The 18,788-nt window shown below is 36.8% G+C and overlaps 3 protein-coding genes across 5 annotated transcripts; 2 read left to right on the plus strand and 1 right to left on the minus strand.

Annotated features, from left to right (window-relative positions):
• Positions 1–1,839: 1,839 nt before the first annotated feature.
• Positions 1,840–4,187, plus strand: LOC147552949 (piriformospora indica-insensitive protein 2-like). 2 transcript variants are annotated; one of them, XM_086671825.1, is made up of 3 exons: positions 1,840–2,060; positions 2,502–2,641; positions 2,816–4,187. In XM_086671825.1, the coding sequence occupies exons 2-3, from the start codon at positions 2,531–2,533 to the stop codon at positions 4,058–4,060; spliced, it is 1,356 nt and encodes a 451-aa protein (XP_086527951.1). In that variant the 5' UTR covers positions 1,840–2,060; positions 2,502–2,530; the 3' UTR covers positions 4,061–4,187. The 2 variants fall into 2 exon arrangements, with proteins under 2 accessions (XP_086527951.1, XP_086527950.1); XM_086671824.1 differs by lacking the exon at positions 1,840–2,060 and having other exon boundaries at positions 2,072–2,641.
• Positions 4,188–7,837: 3,650 nt separating this feature from the next.
• On the plus strand, positions 7,838–12,450 carry LOC147552950 (ATP binding microtubule motor family protein). 2 transcript variants are annotated; one of them, XM_086666581.1, is made up of 7 exons: positions 7,838–9,445; positions 9,537–9,810; positions 9,914–9,964; positions 10,063–10,155; positions 10,379–10,744; positions 10,838–11,575; positions 12,102–12,450. In XM_086666581.1, the coding sequence occupies exons 1-7, from the start codon at positions 8,649–8,651 to the stop codon at positions 12,132–12,134; spliced, it is 2,352 nt and encodes a 783-aa protein (XP_086522707.1). In that variant the 5' UTR covers positions 7,838–8,648; the 3' UTR covers positions 12,135–12,450. The 2 variants fall into 2 exon arrangements, with proteins under 2 accessions (XP_086522707.1, XP_086522706.1); XM_086666580.1 differs by having other exon boundaries at positions 8,101–9,445; positions 12,036–12,450.
• Positions 12,451–13,090: 640 nt separating this feature from the next.
• LOC147552951 (nudix hydrolase 1-like) lies at positions 13,091–14,827 on the minus strand. Its single transcript, XM_086666582.1, has 2 exons — positions 14,532–14,827; positions 13,091–13,652 (listed from the first exon to the last, which is right to left on the minus strand). The coding sequence occupies exons 1-2, from the start codon at positions 14,689–14,691 to the stop codon at positions 13,342–13,344; spliced, it is 471 nt and encodes a 156-aa protein (XP_086522708.1). The 5' UTR covers positions 14,692–14,827; the 3' UTR covers positions 13,091–13,341.
• Between the last annotated feature and the right edge of the window lie 3,961 nt (positions 14,828–18,788).

The following is an 18,788-nucleotide window of genomic DNA, read 5'->3' on the forward strand; positions in this document are numbered from 1 at the left end:
CGGTAGGTCAAGCTGAGACTATAAGACCAAAATTCCCCCACACCAAGTAAACACTCTATTAAAGTGAATTTCGAAAATAGAAAAGAAAACCTATAAATACAGAAAATGACATGTGATCCTGCTAAATATCACATCTAGAGTGGTCTCAGCCTAGTCTTTCTTTTTTGACAAAGTTCATCCCAGTCTCTGTACATCTCTACTTTGTATAGTTTTTCTAGCCCTAACGGTTTACAGGAACACACAGATAGAGTGGTCCATTACCTCCTAAAAACACTCCAAAACTTCTTAATTACACTATTTGGCCTGGTGGTCCTAGTTCTTCAAGCTCCCCTCCCCCTCTCTACTCTACTCTTTTCTCTCTCTCTATCGTTCTCGTATAATCGCATTGTCTTCCTTCTCTATATTATGGACCCGAAAACGTCATTTTCTTCCATAAATTGAGATGTATGAAGCTCTCTTAGTGAAAAGTGCTACAACTAAGTTTTACAACAAGTCTACTTGAACCCTCTTCATAAACCCCCGCTTTAGACTGTACGTAAGAGAAACTCTTGTTTGTCTCTCTTCTCACATGTTCAATCATGTGGAGTGTGGTTCAAGTAGCAGTTCATGGAGGCGGTTTGAGTAGAGTTTTGTATTTTTCAGGAAATTGGGTCGGAGGCCCAATTTCATGTTTTTTTTTTGTCAAAAAGACAAGTTATCTTTTTGTCCTTTTAGGCCCCATATATAATTTGGAAATAGGCTTGAAGGACAATTCTAAAAGCACTCCCATTTTTAATGTCGAAATTGCCCTTAGAATCTTAGCTTGCGAAGCTTTGCAAACTGGTTTGCACTGCTTTGCAATCTGATTTACAGAGCTTTGCAAACTGGTTTGCACTGCTTTGCAATCTGGTTTATAGAGCTTTGCAAACTGGTTTGCAGAGCTTTGCAATCCTGTTTGCATTGCTTTGCAATCTGGTTTGCCTTGCAATGACTTTGCACACACTTTGCAATCTGATTTGCAGAGCTTTGCAAACTAGTTTGCACTACTTTACAATTTGATTTGTCTTGCAAAGCTTTGCAAACTGGTTTGCACTCTCGTTTGCAATAAGGTCAGTTTCGTCTTTTTCCTATATTAGATTATTTACAAAAATGCCATAGGGAGCTGAAGTCTACAAAAAGTTGATAAATCCTCTTTAACCAAAACTCAAATTTTTTAGGGAGTTTCTTGGGGATTTGTTAGGGATGGGATATAGGTGCAAATAAAATTTGCCACAGGTTTGCCCTCTCTATTAGCGCCATGTCTGAGCCACGAGGGCACACGGACTGGGCCTAATCCGTGATGGGTTTGATTAGTCCGAATTCAAGCCAGTCTGGGATCTCAGATTGTTCTGTATGAGTGTTCGGACTGCTTAGTTTTAACTTTGAAGCCCACGGGCAGTGCTAATAGAAGGGTGGGCCCAAGACAAAATTTAGGGGCACCAATAGACCCTCTGTTTTTTTTTTGCTTTTGTCGCTTTCAACCGATACCCTGTCTTCTCCTTTCCATATAGGTTCTCATTCTTCTTCACGCGAAAGAAAAAAAAACAAATCCAGTTTAGGTTATTTTTTGAATTTAGGTTTCTCTCTAGCTCTATACCTGTGCTGTAAATCAAACACAAATATGACCTATCGGCCTTAACCAAGAGGGATATGTCGTGCCCTAGGGACGCCCCGAAAACGGAGTTACAAATGGCAGCACATTTCACCCTCCCTCCCATTATATGGTTATTCCAAGAACAAGCAGATGAAAGTATAATTTGATTAAAAGAATCTACCAGTTCCAAAGGAAAGAAGAAAGAAAAAAAAAGGACAAACCCAAGTTTGTTTTCCAATCATGCATTTACATGCATATCTCTCTCTCTCTCTCTCTCTTTCATGTAAAATGGTCCCCTTTTAACAACCCTAACCCTAGCCACCCCTAACTAATCACTCATTCTAGTAGTAGTCTCTTTGCCACAATATGAACCAAAATCCCTAACCCCTTTTCCTTGAGCAATTAAGTTTTCTGATCTCTTTTTACTTGTCCCTTGAGAAGTGTGCATGTATTGGTTTTGTTCTTACATCCCTTCTTACTCTTTTTTTTTTTTTCCCTTTTGTATAAACATTAACAAAGACCTTCTTTAATTCTTCTCTTCTTTTTGTATTTTTCAACCACTTCTCTGTTTGTAGAAATTAAGACATACCCTAATTCTATCTGTCTCCCAAAATATTCTTGGTTTTCAATCCTCTTTCCTCAATATGGGATTCTAACAACAAGAACCCACTATCTATTTGTGTTCACAGTCATGGGTTTTTGTTTCTTTCTTTCTTCTTCTTGATTATCTATCTTTTATATTTCAATTTTAATGGAGCTCTTTCTCTCAGTCCAATAGTTGAAAATCTCTCTCTCTCTCACTAAGCTATGAAGAAACCCATCTCCAAGAAGCAATCTCTATACATTCTTTTTCTTCCACTCCTCTTGTTTAATGTTGTTCATTGTGCAGGTGAAACAGAGACTTCTACTTTAGCTCCAATGGAGAAAACAGAGAAAGAAGCTCTGTATTCAGCTATTCAAGGATTTCTTGGGAAGTGGTGGAATGGCTCAAACCTTTACCCAGATCCTTGTGGTTGGACTCCTATACAGGTTCTTAATACTTACTACTCAAACAAAAAAAAAAATGAAATTCTTTCTTTATTTCTATATCTAATTATTTGGAGTATTAAGTTTTTACGACTGATTAACTAACTTGGGTTATTTATATTTCTAACTAGCACATTATATAGTTTTCTTAAGATCAATACATCTAATTGTTTCTAGGGAGTTGATTGTGATTTCTTCGACGGATTATGGTATGTTACGACATTAAGTATGGGGCCTATCCACGAGAACTACCCAACTTGCACCGGAAATCCAGAGTTCAGATGGCAACTCTTTGAGCTCAAGAACTTGAAGAAACTCTCTATCATTTCTTGTTTTCGATCACTTGAAAAGTATTCTCAAATGAATATTCCAACTCGAGACTGGCAAAAACTAGCTGGAACCTTAGAATCATTAGAATTTCGATCAAACCCAGGTCTTATCGGGAAAATTCCACTAAGTTTTGGTAGTTTAACAAAACTTCAATCTCTTGTTCTCCTTGAAAATGGACTAACGGGAGAAATACCGACTAGTCTTGGAAACTTAATTAGTTTAAAGAGGTTAGTTCTTGCTGGAAACAGATTTACAGGTGAAATTCCAATTAGTTTAGGTGGTTTGAATGAGCTCTTAATCTTGGATTCAAGTAGGAATTTGCTAACAGGATCTTTGCCAATAACATTTGGTGGATTGACTTCACTTCTCAAGCTTGATTTGAGCAACAATTTCTTGAGTGGAAAGCTGCCAAATGAGATTGAAAACCTAAAGAATCTCACTATACTAGACTTGAGAAACAACAAATTTTCAGGTGGGTTGACAAAGTCACTTCAAGAAATGGTTCCTTTACAAGATATGGCATTATCTAACAACCCAATTGGTGGAAATATAATGGATTTAAAGTGGGAAAATCTACAAAACTTGGTGAATTTAGATCTCTCTAAAATGGGTTTGTCAGGAGAAGTTCCTGAATCAATTATAAAGCTTAAAAGATTGAGGTATTTGGGTCTGAATGACAATAATCTATCAGGAAATCTATCTCCAAAACTAGCAACTTTACCTTCTTTAACTGCACTTTACTTGAGTGGAAATAATCTAACAGGGGAACTTAACTTCTCTGAATGGTTCTATGAGAAAATGGGCAGGCGTTTTAGTGCTTCGAGTAACCCAAATCTTTGTTATCCGGTTAAATTGATTTCAATAGGATTTGTTCCTTTTGGGGTGAAGTCATGTCAAGAGGAAGTTTCTCTTTTCAATAATAATTCGAAAACTAACTTGGATAGTCATGAAAATTCAAGTAAAGATAGTTCAAGTTATTTGAGTTCTTCTTCAATGGGTTGTTCAATTTGTGGAGTTAGTGATTGGTTTTGGAGGGATATGAGAGTTAAAGAGGTGGTAGTTCTTCTACTTGTATCGAACTTTGTCTTATAGATTTTTTTTTATGGAGGTAAGTGTTTTGTGGTTAAAAAGTGTAACATATGACACAAATGTGCGTGTGCACGTTTAACTTGTTATATTAGTATCCTAACATGAAATAAGTTGAAGTACCTTTGATTTTGATTTGAATGTTCATTTTTTTCTCTATGTTTGAAGCTCACTAGATGGGAAAACCCGAAAAACTAATCCAACGTGCAAGTCACAACTATCCCAACGGTTATGTCTGCAAGGACCTCCAACTTTTTCTTTTGATAACATCAAGGGAGTTTTGGAAGTTGAATGGATGATGCCGGTGGGTTTTGCTGAGCTCTTTTTTGAATTTGTAGTTTTAACGCCTTGGTACTTCCACGAGGAGTCGAGGATTACGTTCTTTTTCTGTGTCACATTCTCTTGAAGTGCCCCGGTCAGGGTTTGATTGACATACATTATTTTCCCGAAAGTTTTCTCGAATCTTTGTGTATGAGACTCTCTAGACCTTGTCCAAGATCACTTGTGAGGGGTTTCCCATGCTTGATAGCTTGTGTTCTATTTTTGGTATCATTCTTTCCCAAAATTCACTAGCTTTGATGCCAATTTTGATGTAAGCTCGTTCGCAGAGCTTCAACAGAACTTTAGTACCGTTGAAATAAACTAACTTCGATTAGAATTCATGAATATTCGAAATTGAACTGAACTGTTTGTTAATGCAGGAAAATAAAGATAAACATTAGCTTTTCTCTCTAAAACTAAATAAAATCGATAGAAACGTAAGGAATTACATCTATATTTAAAGATAACTCATTCTAGTCAGACTCCGCTACTTCTAATGCTTGCTAAACAAGTAATCTAAAGGACTAAGTAACTTGATCAAAATAGAAAACTAATGACAATAGAAAACAAAACAAACTTAACATAACATAGGAACCTTAGCAACTAAAATAAAGAGGAAATCCTAATTCAAAGAGGTATTTCGTATCTGAGAGATACGGGTCGCCTGCTAGAAGAAGCTTCCTGAAACCCGATTCACATCCGAGGATGATCTCAATTTAATATATAGATCATCCCTTCTACAAATGGCCCATTTATCATCTGCTACAAATTTCTTCTTGTACTTTTTTTTTTTTTGTTGAACAAATTTCTTCTTGTACTAGCTCTGTAGCTCAAACAAATATACCAAGTACTCTAGAGAGGAGCTTTCTTTGCGGAGTTAGGGGAGGATGAAAACATGAGTGATATTTTTGCCCAACCCCTAGACCAAAAGAGTCCTGATTAGCTTAGGTGGATCGTGGATGGGCATGATGTAAAGAGAGAAATAGATCTTTTTAAATCCGGCAGAGTAACATTTTTGGATGAAAAACAAACATTCTAAAAATACATATATAGTTTGGCGTCCACCAAATTTTTTATTTTTCCACCCTTCCTTTCACTTCTTTATACCCCCACTGTCGCATCTTGCACCATATATATTGCATGTTACCTCTTCATTTACTCACTTCATTTATTCAAGTTTGAAACTTCTTTTCTTTCTCTCTCGCTCTCATGGCTTTTCCTTTCTCTCTTCGTAACCATATTTTATATTTTGTTATCTTCATTCTAATCCTGTTACCAGTATGTTACAATTGCACAAGATTAAGTTGCATGGTGACTATCAACCACGACGAACCTAATTCGTCTCGTTCAAATCATGACACAATGAGAGTTCATAGAGGAATGCTTGATAAGTCTTCGACGAATTTGGGTGATGGCCATCGCTCGAAAAAGCTTGATGTCGTTTGGAACAATAAAGGAGGCCGGGTTTTCAATTTCTTTCCCAGGGGAACTCCAATTCCTCCTTCTGGTCCTTCTAATAGGCATAATTCTTCACCTCATGATTGATATCAATAGCTCATACAGCTTTTAAGTTTTTTTTTCGACATGGCGAACGGAAGTGATTGTTGCTAAATTATGTGTGGTTCATGATAAAGCAAATAGTCCAAGGTGATCTCCTAATGTGTCTAAAATTCTGCATAATGTAATTAGGTCTACAAAATTAGGAGATTGTTTTGAGTTACTTATAAATATCGAAGATTCCTCTTGTATTACCTAGTGAGTAGTATATAGAAATCTTAAGAAACTAAGCATCTAAATCGTATGAGAGAGTTTTACATATGTTATTTACTATGACAGAGATATTTGTGATAAAGTTGTAATCGATAAATTCTACAATTATTGTGAATAACATATATAATAGTGTTATATATTAGCTTCGTTGTCTTAGATGTGGTCATTAGACCATACTACAAAATCTCATCGAGTTCAGTTTTGTTCTTATTCTTTAATCACGATATATGAATTTAATATTCGATACAAAAGCAAATAACTTCGCATCGGCAGAAGGGATTGAACTAAGTTAGTTACCGACATATTATCTAAAAAAACTCAAGTAAAACATTCATAAAATCGATGGAAGTGAGATTGCTTAAACTTTTTATGCCCGAAAATAATCTACCCTCCAAGATTAGTCTTTGACTTGGTTTGTTTGAGCTACAATGAGCTTGAGCACAGTATAGTTTCCGCTCTATTTACATATGATTTCTAATACACCGAAAACATGATAGTTTAATATTCTCAGGTTCATCGTATAAGTATGTCAATATCTACGACTATTAGCTAGGGTAGTTCATGAAAACTCAAGCTCATTAAATTAAATCATTCTTCGATTATTTAAGGAGACATGCACATAACTCTTTTCAGATGAACTATTAAGATGTACTCCACAATTAGTTAACTTGTGAAGATCCCTTAAGTTGAATTACAAATGAGTGTTCCATTTTGGGTTGTTAATAGTCCACTAGTTTATGTGTCATTTGGTTTATCCATTAAGTATGGTCATGGGGGTTTGGTAAATAGTCCAATCCAAAGTCACTAGGAAATAAAACTTTTTTCTGTTTAAAAAGTTTGTTTCGATTGCTTGGTGGAGAGTTGTTTCAAAGGTACAAACGTACAAGTCTCCGTAATATTTTCTTGATAAAGTGTAGCTAATTAATACAAATCTACGGGCTTTTCCACTTCGATTCGAGAGGGAAACTTTCTCTGATCTAGGGTGTTTCTTTCGACAAAAAGAAGAGAGGATCGGAGAGAAGAGAGATATGGGAGGGAAGAGATGGGTAAATGTGGATCATACTTTTGTTAAGGTTAAATGTGTAAGGAAAATAGTAGGGGGTCTAACTCAAATACATTTTGTGAAAATTCACATAATATACCTATTTCTTTAAATTCACCAAATGACCCGTTTCTTTTCAAATTTACATGAAATGACCCCATGTTTTCATGAGATTTCACAAACTAGCTTTTTTTTTTTTTTTTTTCTGTTGAAAATTTCACAAACTAGCTTAGTATTTCTTGGAATATCACCCTTTGAATTTAGTGGAATTTCACAAAATCCCTCCTAAACTTGTCTTCCTGGAATCTATCCATTTATGCTGTTAAAGTGTTCCTTTAAACCTTAATCAATGGAGTTTCTATTGGCGGGGGACTCCATTAATGGAGATTTTGATAAGGAACTTGGCGGTGGTAGTGATGGTGAAGATGGTGGTGGACTGGTGGTTGGTGAGGTGAGGTGAAGATAAAAATGAATTTAAAGATATGCTTTAGGTCCCTAGAATTTTTTTTTTCATACTAAAATAGTCAAACTTTGTTCATCAATTTTATAAAAAGTTATCGTATGTGTTTGAAACTCGTTGTATATCCATATAGGTTGCTAACTTTAATTTGGTTTATTTTGGCAGCAAAAACATATGTAATTTTTTAGCTTTAAAGTAGAAAGTAAATAAAATTAGTTTGGTTAAGTTAAATCTTTCGAACTCATTCCATGTCTTTGTTTTGTGGTTTTTTCTTTTTTCCAGAATGCTCTTAAGAAAACTATGATAACATCAAAGTCTTCCACTATATTTCATCCGTAATCCTGGAGCGGCCCAAGACGGGTATCTACTTTCCATGGTTATCACATTAACTTCGATGTCATCTATCATGCGATTTGATTTCTATAATATATTTCTATTGGAGTCAAATGAGTTAAAAACAAATCAAATACTATATTTCAAAACCCATAAAGTTCAAATATTTCATCACATACAAAAGTGGACCACTTTCTCTATCTCATCATTAAAAATTTCTTTTGAAATAGAGATATATAAAGATTAAAAATACTACCGTTAGGGTCAGATCTCCTGACACATTTTGACCGTTACAAACATCTTTCAAGGATTTCAAAATCCTCTCTTCCCCCCACTTTACTGTTTCCCGTCCATTTCTCATACAAAAAAATCAACGGTTCAGATTCCCCTAAAATCACTCCCTTAGATCACTCTCCTTCTTCATTTCTCCTGATCTTCTCCTCTCTACCTAAAACAGTACTACTTCTCTCTCTTCTTCTTCTTCTTCACATACCCACCACCGCAATCCCACTTTTCCGGCAAAAAAATTACCTTTCCGGGAAAGATTTCGAAAAATCCGTCCACTGTTTTGAGTTTATTCATCTGGGTTTATACAAGAAATTGCAGATAATGATTTAACAGACAGACACAAGTTCTTTACTTTCTCTCTCTCTCTCTAGAATTTTATAATGCCGGTTTCAACTCGTTCACAGGTTTTTGGTGTTCAAGATGATTCAAGTACAGTACACAGAACAAGATCTTACTCTGATCAAGAACAAGAAAACCCTAGAGTAGATCCATCTCCCTTCCATAACCCACACCATGGATTGAAAGAAAAGATGAAAGCTTTAACCCTTTTATACGAAAAACAGAAACGAGCTTCCTCTGTTCTAAAAAACCCATCTTTGATAATGAAAGAGAAAGAAGAAGATCACCATCAACGATTATCAACTCATCCCACTACGGAAGTACTACTTGGTTCTGGTAAAAAGGAAGAGAAAACAACAAAACCCAGACCAGTAATGAGAGAGAATGTGAACAAATTGCCTAATTCAACTATAACAAGAACCCTAGTTTTACCTCCATGTGTTACAGAAGTACCAGAAGATTCAAAGGAAAATGCAATTGGATTTGACAAGATTTTGGGGTTTTCTTGCCCTACTAAAAAGGGAACAGCAGCCATTAATCCAGCAGTAGCAAGAAAACTATCAATGGGAGGACAAATAGAGACTAAAACAGAGAAAGAAAATTCATCAAGTGTGGGTAGTAGAATTCTTGTTTTTGTTAGGCTTAGACCCATGGCTAAAAAAGAAAAGGAAGCTGGATCAAGAAGCTGTGTTCGAATTGTGAATCGACGAGACATTTATCTAACTGAGTTCGCATCGGAAAATGATTATCTCCGGTTGAAACGGCTTCGAGGACGTCACTTCACTTTCGATGCTTCATTTCCCGATTCTACTACTCAACCTGAAGTTTACTCCACTACGTGAGTTCTTAAGTTTTTCATTTTTTTAGTGAATCTACTCTGTTTTGTCGAATGAATTTAACAACGGGTAAGTACTCATTTGAATTCTCAGAACGGCGGAACTCGTGGAAGGGGTTTTACAGGGAAGAAATGGGTCAGTTTTCTGCTATGGAGCAACAGGAGCTGGAAAAACTTACACAATGCTGGGAACAACGGAGAACCCAGGTGTGATGGTATTGGCAATTAAGGACTTGTTTGCAAAGATTCGACAGAGGAGCTGTGATGGGAATCATGTAGTTCATCTCTCTTATCTAGAGGTCTATAACGAAATGGTTCGAGATCTTCTTTCTCCTGGGAGGCCTCTGGTTCTAAGAGAAGATAAACAGGTCAACAAAAAACAAACCCATGAATGAATGTTTTTTTTAATGTCTGACTTAATTTATGCTCGAATCATGAACTGAGTAGTTAACATGGTTCGGTGTATTTCAGGGGATTGTGGCATCGGGTCTTACTCAATACAGAGCTTATTCGACAGACGAAGTAATACTATGCTTTGTTTTATACTACTATTTTGTTGATTGAAATGAGGAAGTTATCGGTAAGGAGAAACTCAAGCTTTCCTTTGTTGATATGTGTAGGTGATGGCGCTGCTTCAACAAGGAAATCAGAATCGAACGACAGAACCCACTCGGGCCAATGAGACCTCCTCGCGCTCTCATGCAATTCTTCAGGTTCTTTCAAGCTCCCTTTAATATAATAGGAGTAATAGGTTCAGGATAAGAAAACAACATATAGTTCTAGGCTTTTACATTGTCGATATGCTTTATGACTATATCTCTGAGCCAATTAACTTGATTAAATGAAGTTAGTATCGGTTTTGGACTATCGAGTTGATATCTTGCCTTTTCTCCTTACTAATCATCGTTCTTCAATATATAAAATTTGATCTTGCAGGTTGTGGCAGAATATCGAGTGAGAGATGCCTCAATGAATGTTGTTAGTAGAGTAGGAAAGCTATCATTGATTGATCTAGCTGGGTCAGAGAGAGCTCTTGCTACTGATCAGAGAACACTGAGGTCTCTTGAAGGAGCCAACATTAACCGTTCCCTCCTTGCATTGAGTAGCTGCATCAATGCCCTTGTAGAGGGCAAAAAACACATTCCTTATCGAAACTCTAAGCTTACTCAACTTCTGAAGGACTCTCTCGGTGGATCATGTAACACTGTCATGATTGCTAATATAAGCCCAAGTAATCTTACTTTTGGTGAGACCCAAAATACTCTCCATTGGGCTGATCGAGCCAAGGAGATCCGCACAAAGGTTTGTTACTTCAACTTTCCTTTGTTCGTTTGTTTCACTTCTTCTCTGTTATGCTAAGATGAATTTACCTCGGATGCTTATCTGTTATTGCAGGTGTGTCAAGCGAATGAAGAACCCTTGCAAGTTCCGCAAAGTGAGACCGATCAAGCGAAACTTTTGCTAGAATTGCAGAAAGAGAATCGTGATCTTCGGGTGCAATTAGCACGCCAGCAACAGAAGTTGTTGAGTGTTCAAGCACAGTCTTTGGCAGCAAATTCCTCTCCGACTCCCTCATCTGTTACCTCTATCATAACTCCACCTCCTTCAGCTCAAGTAACTGAGAAAAGAAAAACAAGGTCTTCTTCTATATTAGCAGGCACTTGCTTCAACACGCCACAATCAAAGAAAAGAGGAGCGGAAGAGACTACCCGAGAGCTTAAGCAGACAGTGAAAAAGTTAGAGGCAGAGATAGAAAAGATGAAAATGGAACACTTATTGCAGCTAAAACAAAAGGATGATTTTATTCGCGAGCTTTCGAAGAAATGCGCAAAAACATCAGAAGGAGGAGATGAGCCAAAGAGAATAATCACACGGACAAGCTTACGGCCCACAAAGACAGAATTGAAACCGAGTCAGCGGTTAACACGAGCAAGTGCACGACCAAAAGAATCAGGAGGAGGTGAATTGAAGAGTCCGAATCACCGGTTTCATTCACCAGCACCTACAGCAAAGAAGAGGAGTATTTGGGATATAACAACTGCTAACAGCCCTTCAATTATGACCTTAAATGGCAAAAAAACAAGAAGCCATGTTGCCGCTGAACCAGCACCAGCCCCTTCTATGCTTCTACAGGTACTGTGATTTCTACAATCTCCTGATATTTATTTATCTTTGAATTGTTTTAAAATAGCTCGATTCAGTCTCTGAGTGTGCTAGGATATCTAGATGAAAATTGAAACAGTTCACTTAACCTCAACCGATTCATCTCTTGACTTATCTAACTAAACAGTTTTGACGTTGAAGTAGTTTCTGAACTAGGAAAACGATGCGTTTAATGCTTAGTCCTGTTCACACCATTACTTTCAGCCTGAGCTTAAGACTGCCTCAAAGAAGCACCAACATTTGAACTGAGGCAATTCCCCACCATATATGAGTTTATATGCAACCTTCTTCTTCAATTTATATCAGGCAACCTTCACAATGACATTCAGATATTTTCCCGAGGAACAATCTGATGGACACTTGATGTGTCTGAGATCTGAACTTGTATGTGTTTATGTATATACATGAGTTTCTTCTGCAACTGATGCAGCTTGCATATCCATGTTTCTGGTTTGTGTTAATGTTCGGACCACATGTCATCAATTGCATCATTCAGCCAGGATTTGCTCGAGATAGAGGAGCCAAGTGATGGAAAAACTAACAAGACAAACAAAGCTTAATGGCGTAACAGCAGGAATAGAAGAGGAAGCAAGGAGATGCTTCTTTCCTCTCCAGATTCTCTCTACTCGAGCTGATGAACGGAGATGAATGCCGACTACACCACCAAATTTGGCAATACTAACAAGTGTTCTCTTAATCTTTACTGTGTATGTCTTCGAAAAGAAATGCCCCACCTTGGGTACAAAATATTATGTGTTACTCAATGTTAAGTTATTCTTTCAAAGTTCATTGTTTACAATTTTCTTCTAGTGTGCTTGAATGAAAGGTAGGATTAAATAACTCAATACCTCTTTTTCTTTTTATGATTGTCATCTACCAATTGGGTCCTCCAAACTTTTAAATCTTTGAATTGGTAACACTACGCTTACATCATTCACGCACGCCTGCAGTCTTTAGGACATGTTCCATCAGGACTCTTTCTTATCAACAACATAGATACTGCAAGAACATGCAGGGGGGCACTGCTTGAGCTGTTGTTGGATGCCTAAGACTCTCAGTTCTATGATTTAGATGGGAGCTAGAGAAATGATAAGAAAGTCAAAAGAAATATACATTTGCTGGGAGTAATAGTCAAAGAGAAATTTTTAAATAGAAAAATTAGCTATGGAAGTCCGAGTTGCCATTATTCTACAATCTCGTTTCTCTCACTACCCAGCATATTCGAGAACTTGTAAAACCTACCAACCTTGATTGGATGGTAACATTTATATCTCCCTACTAGGAAGACTAAGGTTTGAGTCTTATTGTGTCCCAAAAACTGTCGGGTGATAGATCAATTTAACCGAATATAGTATATACAGGCTTCCAGTAATAAATCTTAAGATCAGACAACTCAACTCAGATGGAATACAGTCAGTGGATAATCAAGATAGAACTCTAACTCATCCGACAAAAAAGAAAGCATTCAAGACAGGAGGATGAATGTTTTTACAGAGAAGAACAACTCAAATGGACGAGCAAATGATCATGGAATTCATCTTACTACACAGAGATATAACGATCCAGTCACAAAGATGAACGGGAAAGCTTCACACAAAGGTTTAATAATTAACTATTCGACTTCTTACATCTATTGCACTTCACATCAACATTGATAATTTTAAGGTTTTTGACTTCTACATAATGTTCCATCAATTCAAATTACTACTTCTAACATCCTATAAATCATTTAGTTTTCAGATAGGGAAAGGATTGAAACCTGAATGAACCATAACTTCTAAAGGTTGGAAGAGTGGCTGAGGAAGATGATCCCATTCATACCAATCCCAACCTTCACACTTGTTCGGCTCCATGTTTTGTGGAACCTGATCTTCGTCCTTCAACATTGCATGCATGAACACTGTCACGTAATGTGATGGCTTTTGGTTTGGTGCTCCGGCTGAAGCTGAAATAATGTTGTTAGTAACCGTTAAGAACTTCATATTTGTAATGTCTAGTCCTGTTTCTTCCTTCGTCTCTCTCGCTGCACAATCCTCAAAGCTTTCTCCTACAACCAAATACAATATTAAATCATGAACAAGTTACCACTAAAACTGCATTTAACTCGCACGCTTCACAAACGTGAAATAAGATTTACCCAAATTAGGGAAAAGATAATCATTAATACTTCTTAAAGAATACCCATTTTACAATCAATATTCCATATTTTTATTTTGAAAAGGCAAAAACTGAGCCAGCTACTGAATCACCAAGTTAATAGGGGTATGGGTTCTGCTAGACTCGGTCTAGTCTAGCTGAGTAACTCGCTTAACCCCGAGCTCAGGAGTATGGGGAAGAATCAACTCGTACTATCACCAACCCGACCCCAAGCTGATCGCCCAAGTTACAAGGCCGAGTTTCACTGCTTGGATTGTAAATACAGCAATTTACAACTTTACAACTTATGCTGTAAATGTAACAATTTACTGCGTAGAAGCAACATTATGTTATTCAGCAATGTGATGACGACGATCAAGGAACAAGATGGAAGTAAACAATCACGCAAACATAAGAGATTTGCATGGTTTGGTTGGTGAGACCTGCTTCATGGCGAGAAATGACACGATGTTTTTCACTATAAATGATGAACAAGATTATGGAGATTTTTCTTAAAAGGCTTTAGTATTTGTAGTGCACTAAAATCCTAGCCCTCGGCGGCCTCTAACTCTCTCCCTGAAACGAACCCGACAATAGGAAACACCCTTACATTGATAGCAACCCCTAATAAGATTAAGGCAAACATAATGGGGCATTGCCAACTGGATTAGACATCAACCCTTATTCAAGACAATTTCAACAAACAACTTTAAAAGCATCTTTGTTAGTAAACCTAGACAGAGAAAAAGAGAGAGAGAGAAAGAGAGAGAGAGAGAGAGAGAAGAAGAACCAAATTCAAGGTGACCACCAGGAAGGGCAAAGGTGGAGTGACCAATGGAAGAGAGTCTCTTCCCAAGGAGGAGAAGTGTGTTTGACTTTATCACAAACACCACCACCGCTACTCTCGGCACTCCTCCTCCGCTACAACTGCTGTTCTTAATGTTCTCCATTGAGAAATGATTTGTTATTCTTGATCTTTCACTTTCACTTGTCTGATTTGATCCTTCTTGGTCTGGTAGCTCCCCTTTCTTCTATTACTTCTCTTTTTGGTACTGATGATCAACAAACGAGGATTTCATCAAAAAAAAAAAAACAAACGAGGAGAGCGAATGGTTGGTTTTCTCCCCAAGAAAATTGCTTTGGACATTGATTAGTGGACGAAAGTTCCATTCTTATTCGACTAAAAACTTTCCAATCACATTCTTCTTTGACTTTAGTGTAAAATATTGAATAGTTTTTTTTTATTGTCAGCGTGTCCCGAACCCTTCACATCTAAAGTGGTAGACTTAACCTCTAATCGAGCTACAGTCTCGGAAACCATAATTTTGGCGTGCCACACCCTGCCAAATCCGTGACGGGTTAACACGACACTGATCGTGACGTGTCGTGTTGACTCACCTCCTAAACAGGTTGTATCGATCCATTTCCAAGTTGACACGGCCCATTAGCCACTACAGTTGAGAAAGATAACGTCATTACCTAGAATAGCAATCTCAGATGAAAGCAACTTGATGAAAATGTTATTTGGCACCAAAAATAGGGCCACCACAGACCGAAAGCTGATGTGACCGGTTCCCATTAATTAGGCCTTGTAGAGCGAGAAATAGTATGCCCAATGAGTGCAGGTTACATCAGTCTACGGCCTATGATCAGCCCCATTTTCGAGTCAAAAACACTTCTCTTCGAACATTATCAGTACATTATATCCATTGACATGTTTCAAGACATTTCTCGACTTAGGAGTCTCAAAATGTTAGTAGACATTTTATAGTGTTTTGAGAAACATAGACAGAGAAATTGTGCTCCTTTGACTCAAAGCTCCTATTTGACCTTCTCGCCTGTATGGAAATTTTCCTCTCAATTATTGTTATATCGATTCAGTAGAACAAACTTCAAATTTCTGAAAATAGTACACCTATAATGCTATGTAAATCTAGATGATCTTTTCGGAATCTAATATTTCTCAATCTCTACATTGTAATCTTTGATTTTTGGTTCATAATGTGTAGCTTCAAGAATTACATTGAATTGACTCCTTACAACATGGCAGATTAAATTTGAATGGGTTATATGCTTTCTAGCAAGCCGCTATGGTGAAATCGGAAGACACGCTGCTTTTAGGAAACAGTGCTAAAGCATCTTGGTTCGAGTCCGAGTGGCGGATTTTGTTTCCAGATGAGAAGGTTTTTCATAAGCCAAGCTAAATTTAGTACCAGAGGGTAAATGCTTAAAGTTTCAGCCATATGGGACTAAAGCCAATATGAAAAAACTAATACCAAGCACATATTCTTCTAGTAGAATGCTAGAAGCGTCAGGAATGATAAGTATTTAAGCATCAGATACTACATTCATATCAAGTGTTAGTCCATTTCATTTTATTCTATTCTTTCAAATACTAACCTATGATTTCATGCAACTTGATTAACATGGGATTATTCTGTTTAGATGTCTTCATCTTTTGAAAATTATTATAAATAGATGTGTTTCTCATGAACAAAAAATCATTCCGAGTACAACAACCTAAAATCTACTTACAGAGTTTGGGTTTAGAAAAACTAATGGCATCTGTGAAAGCTGAAAAACCGATTGGTTCTCAAATGTTTGGGCATGTCAAAAAAGAGCCTGCAAAGACGGGTACGGCTGCTACGAAAGCTCCGGCTTCTAAACCGGCCCCTAAAAAGGCGGAGCAGAAGCCCAAAGAGCCCAAGAAGAAGGTACCCATATACATATACACATACATATTTATATAGTCAAAATAGTTACCTAAGGTGACACTAGCAGGTAGGGATGTTAACGGATGCTTAATAAATCGGATAATGCAGTATACGAATCTATATTCAAATGCAGGTCGGATACAGACATTCAGCTATCCGTTGACAAACCTACTTACAGGTGTTATCTGAACTTACTAAGATTTTCATGGATTAATTGCAGGCAAAGGGTGGCAAACCAGCAGCTAAGAAGATGTGAATGAATGGATGTATGTGGGAGCCTATGAAACTGAGGGGATTAGGGTTTTAGTTTATATAACTAATTGTGTTACCACGCATGTTGGATCCATGAGCTTGTTATGCTTACCATGTAAAATAACAAAGATGTATTTCCCTTCCTAATAATAAATACAAGTATCTTTAAATATTACATAGTTGGTCTCTGTCCTTTTCACCAAAAGTTTCTACATAGAGCAAGAAACAAGATGATAGAAATTGAGGACTCCGATTCGAATTGAGAGGAGAAATGTACAAAAAACAAACTTCATCAATTTCCCTTTGGATAAAATATAATTAACATTACTAGTGTAATAGAACCACAACAATAAATTCTTATAATAAACACAGGTCAGTTTCTGTTTTACCACAAAAACGAGAAAAACGTCTCTAACATGATCACCACCACAATGTGATCATCTTAAGACAAACATAACCATTGGGATGTGTTCACTGTTGTAATCCCCAATAGAACCATGAACATCAATACATCACTACCGTAAGCTACTGCCTTAAACAAATACTCTGTTTGAGATAAGGAAATCTTCTACAGGTTGTCTGTCCGTCATCACATTGTGACAAAAACTATTGATAGCTTTTCGCTTATCATTGTGACAAAACCCTCTCCAGTGCCCACTCCACCACTTGGCACCCGTTTGCGAATTATTTACCAAAATTAGGTAAAGCTAATATGAATGCAATATACCATTATTCAGAGCGAGCGCTTCTTCTGTTTTCGGTTCAAGTTACTTTCTCCTCTTAATATGCATGTTGTAATAGGTCCCATTATGTTGAAATTAGGAGTGATTCTGTGGTAAAAAGTGGCAACCTGTGGTACCTCCTACCATAATTAGTTTTGGGCACAGGAGATTTGTTAATAGCACACACCTTTTCCCCATCCACATGAATTGCCTCTGAACTTCTCAAAAAACCCGAAAAATATACGAGTTTGCTTTTTAGGAGTAAGATACACTTCTTCAAATTTAAATGGAATTCATTCTCTTGAAGGATGAGTGACAAAACCTTGAAGTGTTCAAGATGTTTTGCATCTATCTTGTTGAAAATAGAATAACATCAAAGTAAACAACAAATTTTTCCATTAATATAGGAGAACATAAGCAACGAAATTTGCTTTTATATCTTCAAGCCAACGATCTCCTAGATTTTTAGACGGTGCACAAAAGCTAGGTGCTGCATGGATGAGGATGACAATGTAACAACTAATGCATAAATGAAGTAAAGAAGTATAAAATAAGTGCTACGTCAACTCACTAGTAGACCACCTACTTGACCTATATTTTCGAGTGCTTTCGTATTCAACAAGTTGAAGCGAAGGTGGGAAGAATAAAAGAATCAAACATGAAAATTTGTATGCATATTGTCTTTCATGCTTAATAAGCTAGAGAAGAAGATGGGAAGAACAAAAGAATAAAAGAATAAAATGAGGAAACTACTACTAGCCAATAATAAACCACAACTCATTTCTTTTTATTCTATGTCTTTTTGTATACTTGGGTTGACACTAACATAGTGAATAAGGGAGTATTGAAGTTTACTTAGGCGAAAGCAAATATTAAAGAGAAAATGTTGACAGATTTATTATTGTTGTATGTTGTAACTTTTGTTTTTCATTCGGTTATTTTTTGTTTTTCTTAGTGCATTTGCAGCATCTTGATAGGGTCTTTACCTCTCATCACTTAATATAACTTAGTACAAATTACTTAGTAATCATACATAGATACCAAATTTGATGCTCTCCGAGTCTAGTCTATGTACAATAGGAAACATTTGAATAGAATGGAGCAAGGTGTTGATTCGCCATTAAAAATTCGAAAGAGGCGTATCAATTCTAGCTATAGATTACTAAGGCGATTCTCGACCATAAATGAAGGTGCTATAGCAACTGCACAAGATATGTCAAAGAAATGATTTTCCTCTAATGTGTTAGTATAAGAGTCTTTTTGGGTGGGAATACAAATAATTGATATCTTTCTTATCTGCATAGTGGTGGGAATCAAGTTGGTCTAATCACATATGTACTTTGTGTGTTTTTTTCGATC

Source organism: Eschscholzia californica, unplaced genomic scaffold (assembly GCF_041429995.1).
Source record: "Eschscholzia californica isolate CP2 unplaced genomic scaffold, dmEscCali1.0.p SCAF_3, whole genome shotgun sequence".
Classification (NCBI taxonomy): domain Eukaryota; kingdom Viridiplantae; phylum Streptophyta; class Magnoliopsida; order Ranunculales; family Papaveraceae; genus Eschscholzia; species Eschscholzia californica.

Excerpts from the sequence above, each read along its gene's own strand:
- LOC147552949 (XM_086671824.1), top strand. The coding sequence starts at position 2,420 with ATGAAGAAACCCATCTCCAAGAAGCAATCTCTATACATTCTTTTTCTT. Across the intron at positions 2,642-2,815 it reads GTGGTTGGACTCCTATACAG|GGAGTTGATTGTGATTTCTT; the intron begins GTTCTTAATACT and ends AATTGTTTCTAG.
- LOC147552950 (XM_086666580.1), top strand. The coding sequence starts at position 8,649 with ATGCCGGTTTCAACTCGTTCACAGGTTTTTGGTGTTCAAGATGATTCA. Across the intron at positions 9,965-10,062 it reads GAGCTTATTCGACAGACGAA|GTGATGGCGCTGCTTCAACA; the intron begins GTAATACTATGC and ends TGATATGTGTAG. Across the intron at positions 11,576-12,035 it reads CCCCTTCTATGCTTCTACAG|CTTGCATATCCATGTTTCTG; the intron begins GTACTGTGATTT and ends CAACTGATGCAG.
- LOC147552951 (XM_086666582.1), bottom strand. The coding sequence starts at position 14,691 with ATGGAGAACATTAAGAACAGCAGTTGTAGCGGAGGAGGAGTGCCGAGA. Across the intron at positions 13,653-14,531 it reads TGGTGGTCACCTTGAATTTG|GAGAAAGCTTTGAGGATTGT; the intron begins GTTCTTCTTCTC and ends ATTTGGTTGTAG.